The sequence below is a fragment of the Typopeltis vanoorti genome, chromosome 12 (genome assembly GCF_054136105.1).
Source record: "Typopeltis vanoorti isolate ZY-2024b chromosome 12, IOZ_Tvanoo_1.0, whole genome shotgun sequence".
Taxonomy (NCBI): domain Eukaryota; kingdom Metazoa; phylum Arthropoda; class Arachnida; order Uropygi; family Thelyphonidae; genus Typopeltis; species Typopeltis vanoorti.
The window spans coordinates 135,652,755-135,664,876 of NC_143560.1; the positions used below are offsets into that span (position 1 = coordinate 135,652,755).

Below are 12,122 nucleotides of genomic sequence, written 5' to 3' on the forward strand. Positions count from 1 at the left end.
CAGTATATCTGCTCAGGGAGAATTTTGCCATAACACTGACAGGTTCATGGGCCATTCATCACTGGGAAAATTTATTGTGGGGAAAATTCATTGCAGGAAAAATCATTACAGAAAAAATTCGCTGAAAGTATTATTTGCTAGAAGATTGAAGTCAGTTTGGTTTAACACGTGTTATGTAGAGGTGTGTGATATTTGATAGTAAATTGTATCTGAGAGTACTGCGAACTCTGATGTTAGTGTAGTATTGGTTTAGTTTTTTATTTTAAATTTACCAATGAAAATGGCTGGAAAAACATATCGACAGGATAATCCATCAGATGTTGAAGAGATTCACCAAATGTTACTCGAGTCTGATGATGAGAATGATAGAGTCGAATGTGAAAGTGATATTTGATAGTAAATTCTATCTGAGAGATACTGCGAACTCCGATGTCATTACAGTATTGGTTTAGTTTTTTTTATTATTATTATTTGTTTCTTTTTTTTCAATAATTTCTAGATTGTAACTGAAAATAGCAAACCATCATGTATTATATCTATAGTGTTTTATTTAAAGTTTTATTGCATTTCAGCACATACTAGTAATGAATGTATCTCTCTCGGATATACGCAGTCTAAGCTGCAATTTGTTCGACTGTGACCTCCGCAGGGTTAACCTTCCAACCAGCCAGGATGTGTATATACGTCCAGCAAATCCTGGATCCAGTCAGCCCACCTGTTACAAAAACATGGATATCAAGTGCATTTGACTGAGAACACTTAACCAGTTTACTTCGCGTATGTAGCTGCATTCAGTTACCTATAGCCAGAAAAGCAGTTGCTTGCCGTTTGCTCGGTAACTGGAATCTAAAATTATATTATCTACAAGTTACATTTATTATTGCCACTTGTTTTATTGTATAACTATTTAAGTTTAAACATTAATTAATTTTCTGAGATTGTATCATTTTGGAGAACAATGTCACTATCTTTTTTTTTCTTTCTTTTTTTTGTTTCCATCTGTTACAAATTGTTTTCTTTATTTTCTATTCATAACCCTAGTTAGAAAATTAGTTCACAGATTGCGTGAAGGTTTGCTCTTTTATAATGTTACCTTATAGATAATCATACCTAAATCTTTAATCATATCACATAATGTATAATATTTATAACATAATCAGAGTTATCAAGTTCTGTTCATTTGAATATTCTAGATCAGTGGTTCTTAACATTTTCAAAGTCACTGAACACTTTTAATTATAAGAAAAATTTGGGGAATACCAAAAGCATTAGGGTCATAAAACTAACAATAAAAATATGCATGGACTTGCCTTTTATAAAAATAGAACTTATTTTAATGCGATACCTGAGCTTGTCGGCTTTTGCAGATTTCAGCAATATCTGGTCTAGTATGTGATATAGCTACCCACATCTCTTTGTCTATATTAGTAAGTCTTTCATGCTTTTTAGTTTTTATATTGATTAATATTGAGAAACTGAGCTCACACATATATGATGTTGAAAACTGTAACAAAATTTTCACATTAGGAGCTGTTGACAAGGTAACTAATTGTTGTTCTTCTTGTAACGAAAATTCACAATTCAATGTATTAAATGCAAATCCATTGTGCCAAATGGATTTTGTATCCAGTCACAATTGTGTGTATTTAAGGAAGGAAAGTAACTTGAAATCTTTTCTTCCAATATTGTTAAATGCTCTGTTTTAATGGAAATAATTCCCTTGACATTTTTATTATGGAGCGAAGGAAACATATCTACTGTATTTTTTTCTGATATGCGGTTTTTTCAAAGATAAACTTTTTTCTGAAAAGCTGACAATTTGTCAGTGGATTTCAAAATATTTTCATTTTTCCCTTGGATACTTGTATTAACGCTAATTCGTATATGCTTTTAAAGGTCTTGACTTGATGTATTTTACCATATTTACAACTTCGTCTAGTACAGGTTTTAATATTGCTAGTAATGTTTTTGAAACTAGGGATTCTCTGTGCAAAAAACAGTGCATAGATATAATATTTGGGTTTATTTTCTTTGCAAGGGTAACAAATCCTTTAATAGAGTCTGCTATTGATGGAGCACTGTCTGTACAAATTCCTACACACAGCTCCCATGATATTTTAAAATTTTCTAAATATGATGTAATAGATCAAAAATATCTTATCCTGTTGTACGTTTGGTAAGTTCTCTGCAGCACAGAAATTGATTCACTATTTCATTTTCATTAATGAAATGAACGAATCCTAGTATATGAGCTTTACTGCTAAAGTCAGTGGATTCATCAATTTGTAAAGCAAAATGTTGTTTGGAAAGTTAATTGGTAACTGTTTTCGCAATATCATCTGACATATCTTTAATTTTATTTTTTATTGTGTCGTCCGAATAAGGAATTTTCATAATTTCCTTTTTTGCTTCATCTCCAAATGCAATGTTTACTATTTCACAACATGCTGGTAAAATAAGAGATTCTGCTATATTATGTGGTTTTAATTTTACAGCATTTAGTTCAGCTACTGATGTTGAAAATTTATTTTTCACTTGGTTAGACTATAATAAATTTAGTTTAATCCTTTATCCAAGTGTGAGCAAACAAAGTTTGCGCCTGAAAGTATCTTCAGGACTGGGTTAAGGTGGTACAACACCGGGCAACTCGTTGCAAAGGTGGAGCAAGCTAACATCACTCCTATCTCAATATCTCCAATAATGCAAAACACATCTCCTTGCGGATATATGTAATGTTATGCATTAAGGGAAGGGCCACTACCCAGACTAGTTTCGATCTTTATTGAGGTCTCTTCAGTGGGAGCCAGGCCCAAGTGGAGATACCAGGCAGAAGCATTAGCAAGGTCATCTCCACCTCTATAGGAGATGCCAAGCAGTGTGCCACCTTTTTATTAAATTACTCTGGATTTAGAGAAAGATGGTGAAAGTTTATTTTTCACTTGGTTAGAACTATAATAAATTGAGTTTAATCCTTTATCCAAGTGTGAGCAAACAAAGTTTGCGCCTGAAAGTATCTTCAGGACTGGGGTAAGTTGGTACAACACCGGGCAACTCGTTGCAAAGCTGGAGCAAGCTAACATCAATCCTATCTCAGTATCTCCCATGATGCAAAACACATCTCCTTGCGGATATGTATAATGTTATGCATTAAGGGAAGGGCCACTACCCAGACTAGTTTCGACCTTTATTGAGGTCTCTTCAGTGGGAGCCAGGCCCAAGTGGAGATGTGTTTTGCATTATGGGAGATACTGAGATAGGAGTGATGTTAGCTTGCTTCACCTTTGCAACAAGTTGCTCGGTGTTGTACCACCTTACCCCAGTCCTGAAGATACTTTCAGGCACAAACTTCGTTTGCTCACACTTGGATAAAGGATTAAACTAAATTTATTTTAGTTCAGCTACCTTATATGATGCAAGTTGTGCCTTATCAGAAATTTTAAGTCTTTTCAAAATATTTTACTTATTTAACTTGCATTTCCAACAATCTCTTGAAATAATCTGTATTTTTGAAGCAAGATTGGCATGCTTTGTAGTCAAGTGGCATTTTAACTTAGCAGGAACCATTGCGCTATATTGGATAGTTTTTCCATGCATACTGGGGAATAGGACATTCTTTTTCATTGGTCCATGTAAAACCACAAGTTAAATATTCATTAGAATATTGTGTATTAATTTTCTTATTTTACTGCATATAATTCTATCTTCTGCATGAGACATATTTGCAGCAATGTTATTACTACTACTTTCAGTTGTACTTGCCCCATCATTTAATAATAAATTTATCCATTGTGTGCTACTATTATGTTACACAATATACAAATCAATACACATCACTGAATGACTGTAAAAGAGATGCTCCTCCCCACCCCTCCTGCAAACCCATGACCTATATGCGATATTCTATTGGTTTAAAAGTCAATGCGCATAGCAGTCTTCAGTTGTTAGGATGAGAGTAGCCAATTACACTCAGAACTGTGTCGTGTGACATCTTTCACCAGCGGAACACTTGTAACCAGTTCGTGGAACACAAGTGTTCCGGGGAATAACCGGTAAGAACCACTGGCCTAAATGATTACACCCAACCCATAACTGGCTGTTCAAGAAAGAAAGAACTGAAAGCTGCTTTGCTTCAATTTTGACCAATTGCTGTAAGACCAAAGATGTCCATTATTTGACAGTTCAACATTTGTTACCATCATCCATAGATTAACTATTCTACTTATTTCACAGAATTTTCTGTGAGAATTTATTTCTGGATTCTGTATTTTTGGCAAAATGCATTTTTTGCCCAAACTTCTTTATCACAAATCAGAACTAGGACAAACAGTAACACCAGTTGCAATAGAAGTAAGGTTTTTGGTACTACAACGAGGACGACGATGACAACAACAACAAAAAACTTACATTTCCATTACATATATACAGTTGCAGGTTTAGTACTGAAGAAAGATGCATATATCCTTAGTACCTTAACTTCCATATCTTGGGTTGCAGGAGCTGTTCATTGCTTTGCTTATATTGAGCTCTCTTCAAATCAAGACTTTATTATGGATCTTGAGCTGGAGCATTTCGAACATCACCTATTCCTGCTCTTTTTGTCAGACAAATGAACTATTTTTAGCACTTCAACTTTGACAGCTGTTCTTATTATATGCACCCAAAAGAAAATCATTTCCAGCCCATCTAATCTGGCCAATTATTTTTGTTTCATCATGGAAAAAATTGTAAAATACATGCTAGATTGCCACATAACCCTTTATTCTGCTAATGCCAGCATCAATACAAGAACATCTGGATATTCAGTACTGCCTGGATGCCACAAATGCACTACTATCGTGATAGGGCTGCATTTCATCATGCAGCTTCTTCTTATACACATTATGCAAATATTTTACCTCTCCCTCTCTGTACTAGCAGCTCTTTCATATGTACTGAGCAATACTGTAAGTTTGTACGTGTGCACACAGATGGTTTAAAATCAGTTTCTCAGTTGGGCCTGCAGATGTCTTTCAGGATAACATAATATCTAATCATATCATCCAGAATGTACAATCTGTACTGCTGAGCTGTATGCAGTAGAGCTTCCATTAAATTATGAAACTGAATTTTTTTATTTTTTTTTTTTATTTTTTATTTTTTATTTTTTTTTTATGTTGAGCTCACAAGAGGTTGGTTGATCAACCTGTAGTACGTTGATACTGTATATGGGTAGTGTGTTGTTTATACTTGATTTAAAAGCCTGTATACCATATTCTTTAGGGAATACATCAGGAGGAAGACTGTTCCACAATACAGCAATAGTAGTCGGGATGAGAAGAAACTTGTTCTTGGTTTCAGGGTGTACTGTGAAAGGATGTTGGGTGGCAGCTCTACTTGTTCGATTGGTCTTAGTACTGAGTGGGGGAATTATTGATGCTATTTCAGATGAACATTTGCCATGGAAATATTTATAGAATACACAAATTGCAGAGACCAAACATCTGTGTGAAAGTGAGTTGGTAAAAGATGAGTCGTTTATCAATGTAATTGCTCTGCTCTTTATTGAGTCAAGCATTTTGAGGGAGCTTTTAGGAGCCCCACTCCAAATGTGAAAGCAGTATTTGATAGCTGGGCAGATCTGTAATTTGTATATGGTTAACGGCTGTTTAGAGGTGAAGTAATGTTTTGAGTGAAAGAGAAATCCTAGTTTTTTGGAAGCTGAGGATCATTGAGAGGATGATAATCATTCTTGGTGGCACCTATGAATATATAATAAGCTGCGTTAGACGTGCTTCTGCATTTTATCATTATTGCTAGTGTTTTTCGTGCAAAATAATCAGTAAACGTTAAACTAACAGAGTACTAAGGTGGCGATTACTTCCGCACAACCTATAAGTATACCCATAGTCCATCAAATCAGTTATCCTTACAGTTAAAAAAACAACCATGTGAAAAGCACCCACTATGCTTACTGTATGAATGTGAAAGATGGCGGCAACAAAAGCCGATGACAAGAGTACCTCAAATCTTGTTAGCGTAGCCCCATCGATTGCCAATGAATCCAATGATGATATGAAGTGCCGCAGCAGTAAAACCGAAGTTACCGAAACAAAAAAGTATATTGTGCGATTTCTGTTACTACTGGCTACATGATTCCTGTGCAAAAATAGGTGTATCGGCACATAAGCTGAATGATAAATGCACGTAACCAAAAGAAAGATATTTAATTAACCAAATATTTCGGTCTGGAAATAGCAGACTATCTTCAGTGGTATTACAAGAACAGTTTTAAAAAATACAAGCTAGAATACTAACAATAAATCGTTAAAAATAGAACACGCTGCGTGATGTTATATCACTAAGTATTAAGTATAAAACGGAACATTTTGAAGTAGAGAAATGATTGAAAAAAAAAAAAACATTGAGTAATCTTGATTACTCTTTTTCATTACTTTACTTTATTACTTTACTTTCATTACTTTCCCAGATTTTTGATATAGATATACAGTCATTACGATTCTAGCTTGTATTTTTTAAAACTGTTCTTGTAATACCACTGAAGATGGTCTGCTATTTCCAGACCGAAATATTTGGTTAATTAAATATCTTTCTTGTGGTTACATGCATTTATCATTCAGTCTTATGTCACAAGTATCCTTAAAACAGCACATAAGCTTTTTATCGATCTCAACCAGCCTTTTTTCTGTTCACTGCACCTTCCTTCCTTCCATAAAACAACTACTGAAAACTTAGCCAAACAAGTTGAAATCCTTGAATAACACCTTAATACTATGATCTAAACTTTATCTTCCAAAATCCAAATGCTGGAAACTAAGCTTGAGCTAATCGACAACTAGCACCCAATTGCAAGTGCACCCTTGCCTGCTAATGAACTCCATGACTTAATCACATCAACAGTACACGAGTTGATCGAGGCCAAAAACAGGAAAGTCAGTGCCGTTATTTTGAACTTTCTGGCAGAAAACCCTAAATCATTAAGAGAAGATTTCATGAAATTAGCAGGAGAATGCAACTTCGATCCAGAAATATCGTCAGGTGTCATCGTTTTGGTCCCATAAACAAAAGAAAGGACGGAAGAATGAACTTTCCACGTCTCGTGAAAGTGATCTGTGATACACCTACAAGCACATCCAAATTAATAACGGCAATAAATAACAAGTAAAGGACACTTGCCCCCAGTCGTGCATATGTGCTCGATCTGGCTTAACATTTTCCAAGAGGAAACAAAGATGCCAACTTCAAAGACAACTTGAAAAAAAATGCCAAAATGGAGACAACAGTTAAATCGACTATAAACAAGTTAAATTAGTTCAGAAATCAAGTGATGACACCACTAGCAGCCACCATGGAGACCAGTATGCAGGCACTGCACAGGAAATGTGCAGGGCCCTTGCAGTCAAATCTATGTCCCACAGAACTTGCATGTCCACTTCACTAACATCCGTGGCCTCAACTCCAACCTTAATAGTGTCCACCACCATCTTCAGTCCACCAAACCCCACCTATTCCTTTTTAGCAGAAACTCGAATCTCACCTTCCCCCACCACTATCCATCTCAACCCTTCAAACTACACACTGTTTAACTCCTTTCGGAACCAAGGGTGGCATCTGTGCATATAACCACTCTGACATATTGCAGAACTTTGACCTTCTTTGGTTGAAAATATCCCTTCCTTACTCAGCCAAATTCATCTGCTATCTCTATCACTTTCCTGATGCCACCGACCACTCTGAGCTCTTTAATTTCGTCTCCTTAAAAATCGATTTTCTCCAGTTCCCTCTCCTAACAGTGAAATCATCCTCCTAGGAGATTTTAATGTCCGTAACACCAACTGGCTTTCCTTCCAGTTGTACGGACCTTGCAGTATTGCACTACGTTAAGGTTGTTAGTGATGGCAAACAACCTTACTCACATTGTTCAAGTGCCAACCAGCATACCAGATAACCCCCCCCCCCCCAAATACCCTAGATATCTTCCTTATCAATAACCCATCCAGTGCAGTGAATATAGTGCCACCCCCCCACCTCCTGGGTAATTCTGAGCACAATCTAGTGCTCCTCTCCTCCCCATGCAACAGCGCTTACACAGTCACTCCCACACAAGAGTAGTTTGGCATTATAACATTGCCAAGTGGTACAGCCTCTGAGACTACTATACTTCATTCCCATGGTTGGACTTTGTTTCCGGTCTTCCAATCCAAACATATGAATCGAACGTATCACCAAAGTAATCCTCACTGGCATGAAAACATACGTTCCCCACACTTGTCTGAACTGCCAAGAGATGTGCCAAGGCTGTACAAATGAAAAACAAAGCATGCCACAACTGACTCAAATCCAGAACTCAATCCTCCTTCAATGCTTATACTGAAGCCCAAAATAGTTGCAAAAAATACTACCAAAGATAAATTATTTATACTAATTCAAGAACACTTTTCAGGTACTTAGGAGTATACAATACCAGCAGCATCTGGTATGCTGGATCATGAGTCACTTAGGGATCAAAGGAAATGAGACTGCACAGATGCTGTAGCTAGGTCACACCTTAACTTAGATAACATCATCTGTCTCTTCCCCGCACAGATTGTAAAATAAAAATTAATATTCCAATGGCAAACATCGTGGATTAAAGTTGGAAGTTTATTTTTCACTTGGTTAGATTATAATAAATTTAGTTTAATCCTTTATCCATGTGTAAGCAAACAAAGTTTGCGCCTGAAAATATCTTCAGGACTGAGGTTAGGTAGTGCAATACCAGGCAACTCCGAGCAAAGGTGGACCAAGCTCTCGTCACTCTTTAAAGATGTACGGAGTCCACCTTTGCTCAGAGTTGACTGGTGTTGCACTACCTTACCTCAGTCCTGAAGATATTTTCAGGCGCAAACTCTGTTTGCTTACACTTGGATAAAGGATTAAACTAAATTTATTATTGTCTAACCAAATGAAAAATAAACTTCCAACATCTTTCTCTAAATCCAGAGTAATTCAATAATAAGGTGGTACACCTGTTGGCAACTCCTATAGGTAAATATGACCTCTCCTATTGCTTCTGCCTTAGTATCTCCATGTTTGAGTCTGCCTCCCACTGACGAGACTTCAATAAAGGTTGAAACCGGTCTGGGTAGTGACCCTTCCCTTAATGCATAGCAGTATACATGTCTGCAAAGAGATGTGCTTTGCATTATGGGAGATACTGAGACAAAGAGTGATGAGAGCTTGGTCCACCTTTGCTCAGAGTTGCCTGGTGTTGCACTACCTTACCTCAGTCCTGAAGATATTTTCAAGCACAAACTTTGTTTGCTTATACTTGGATAAAGGATTAAACTAAATTTATTGTATTATGGATTAAAGGGAATAAAATCAAGCTATATCAGATTAATCCTGAAATTAAGCTGACAGGGCATGATGACAGGACCTCTGACATCATATGACATGGCAGAAAGTTGGGAAAACAATCAAAAACATTTAGTTAGAATAAAATTGAAGAAATATTTTAGGAAAATCAATACTTCTTTCTCAAATTTTCAAGTTTTAATATCCAATATTAATGGCCATATTTTGCACATTTCTGAAGAAATATTCTGCATATTTCTTACCCATCAGAAGGTAAGAAATACAGTCATTACTGTTGTCTTCTGTGCTAATTTACGTTTCTGTATTGTGATTAACTGCTTACCTCATGATATGACTGAGTGCTCTATAAGATAAAATGAAGTGTTCATATTCTTAGCCACATTGGTCATATTCCATTATGCTAAAATAAGTGATAATTGACAGGCAGTTATTTGTAATAACCAGCATTCTCTAATATATGCGATACAAAAAATGATTTACAACATGAAACGGAATTGGCATTATGTAAATAAAATTTACAATTAAACCAAAACTTCTCTTCTGATTTTTTTTCTTTCTTTCTTTCTTTTTTTTTTTTTTGTAACTCGTCAACCAAAAATTCTCACTTGTTACAAACAAGTAGAAGAGCAAATTTTTCATGCCCTGATTATATCCCAAGTAGCTAATGTACCAGAAAAAAACAATGACTGTTATAGGGATGTTCTTTTAAAATTTGCTAAATTAGAAAATAGAAAATTTCTTGCAATAAATCCACTCCGAGCAAAATTGCTTATGAATAATCATTGCTACTATATTTACCACAGGTCGGGAAAGAAAATGTTCACACTGCTCTGTCTCTTGTTGGCTATGATCTTGAAGTAGATGCAGCAATAAAATATGCATTTGGTGGTACGTTTGTTTGCCCAAATATGGATACTGCAAAAGAAGTGACTTTTGCTGCAGGTATTAAAAGACGAACAGTTACTTTAGATGGGGAAGTTTTTGACCCTGCTGGAACTCTTTCTGGTGGTAAGTTTTTTGTACCTAATTTCAACAAGTTAGGCAAAAGCATTTAAATATCTTATCTAGATACCTTTCATCCAACATTTATTTAAATCCAATTGAATTTTTTTGACTCAGCAGGAGCATCTATTATTTAAAATAGCTTGTCTCCCACTCTTTCATCCTTAAAAAAAGAGTACCTCTTACTTTCTCTTTAAGAGATATTGGTTGTGCATGCATTGGGAAAAACTATAGTGAGTTTGGAGCTGAATTCTATGTGGATGTTGACTTGATGCAGCCAGATCTCTACACCAATCAGTGGAGCAGTGTCCATGGAATTACTATAGAAAAAATATGTTGGAGAAACTGATTGTGTGAATACAGTTTGAGTGAGTCAGTGAGCAAGGAGTCATCTATGTAGCGTATAACTCTAATGTATACAATCAAGCATTCTAAAGGAGGTTTAGGTGTGCCATCCCAGGTGTGAGAACAGTATTTTAAATTTGGGTGAATTTGAGATTTATAAAGTCCAAGAAGAGAAAACAGATCTTGGTTGGTGAGCAGATTATCATATAAGATGGAGAGTGAGGCATGGTCTTTTTTCTGGAAAATAAAGCAGAAATGTATCTTGGTAGCATTAAAATTCACTAAATTATTTTTACCTCACTTTAGAACTGCTACAGTATTGGTGCTTAAGGCATTAGCCATAGAACATCATGAAGCTTGAATCATCCAAGTAATACAATATTTTGTGAATGGTGAAGAGGAATGCCATGAACTGTGAAGGTACAGCAAGATAATTTTATAAAATTATCTTGCTGTACCTTCAGTTTTTAACTTCTCAGTAACTATTTTAAAAAAGAAAATAAATAAATGTATTGCTCTGTATAATGTTCTCTTTACACAATACATCTAACATTTATACAGATTTTTTCATCAGCATCAAATTTCTATTATGTATGCTAAATTAATACAGGATAGTATGATAGTACTCCATGAAAATCTATTACTAATATCCTGTCAAGACTCGTTATCAGATATTAGTTTTCCATTATAACCAAGTGAAAAAAAAAGAAAGTTTTTACTTGTTTATAATGTATATTATACTAGCCAAGAAATAATATTCTTGTTTTGCTCCTTTTACCCAAGCATAAGCAAAGTTTGTATGTATATGACTTCTGCATTTTTCAACTTTAGTATCTTCCTGGATCTATCTCCTACTGCCGAGAACTCAATAAAGGTCAAAAATGATCTGTGTGCTATCCCTTCTCATAATGTGTGGTGATATACATATCCAAAAGGAAGTGGACTTTGCATTGTAATGATATTGGCAATAGATGTGAAGTCAACACCCTCTGTATAAAAGTAGCTAGTCTTGAAGATATTTTGTGAAGATACAAAGTTTGCTTACCGTTTGGTAAAGGACAGAGTAAAACAAGAATATAATTTTTATCAAGTAATAGTATATAACAGAAAAATTGTAGAGACGAAGCTTGGTGAAGAACAAGCTGGATTCAGGCCAAATACAAGTGTCAGAATTCAGATTTCACTTTAAGACAAATAGTTGAGAAATCTTGGGAATATAACAAGGATTTGTATTAAGTTTTGCACATCTGGAAAAGGCATATGACAAGGTGCCAAGAGAAAAGGTCTCAAAGCATTTCAGATAGATGGCATAAATGGGACATTATATCGAGCAATACATAGTCTCTACAAGTCGGCAGCTAGAATTGAAGAAAGAACAGAACTTCCAACCCAGGCAGTCCCTAGTCTTTTAAAAAACAAGT

The 12,122-nt window shown here is 35.4% G+C and overlaps 1 protein-coding gene across 3 annotated transcripts in view; it reads left to right on the forward strand.

Moving 5' to 3' along the window:
* SMC2 (structural maintenance of chromosomes 2) overlaps positions 1 to 12,122 on the forward strand; it is a 555,382-nt gene that overhangs the window by 286,277 nt on the left and 256,983 nt on the right. For all 3 annotated transcript variants that reach the window (XM_090401108.1, XM_090401106.1, XM_090401107.1), the window contains one exon: positions 10,158 to 10,362. In XM_090401108.1, coding sequence (XP_090257234.1) covers positions 10,158 to 10,362 — 205 coding nt within the window. The remainder of the gene's footprint in view (positions 1 to 10,157; positions 10,363 to 12,122) is intronic.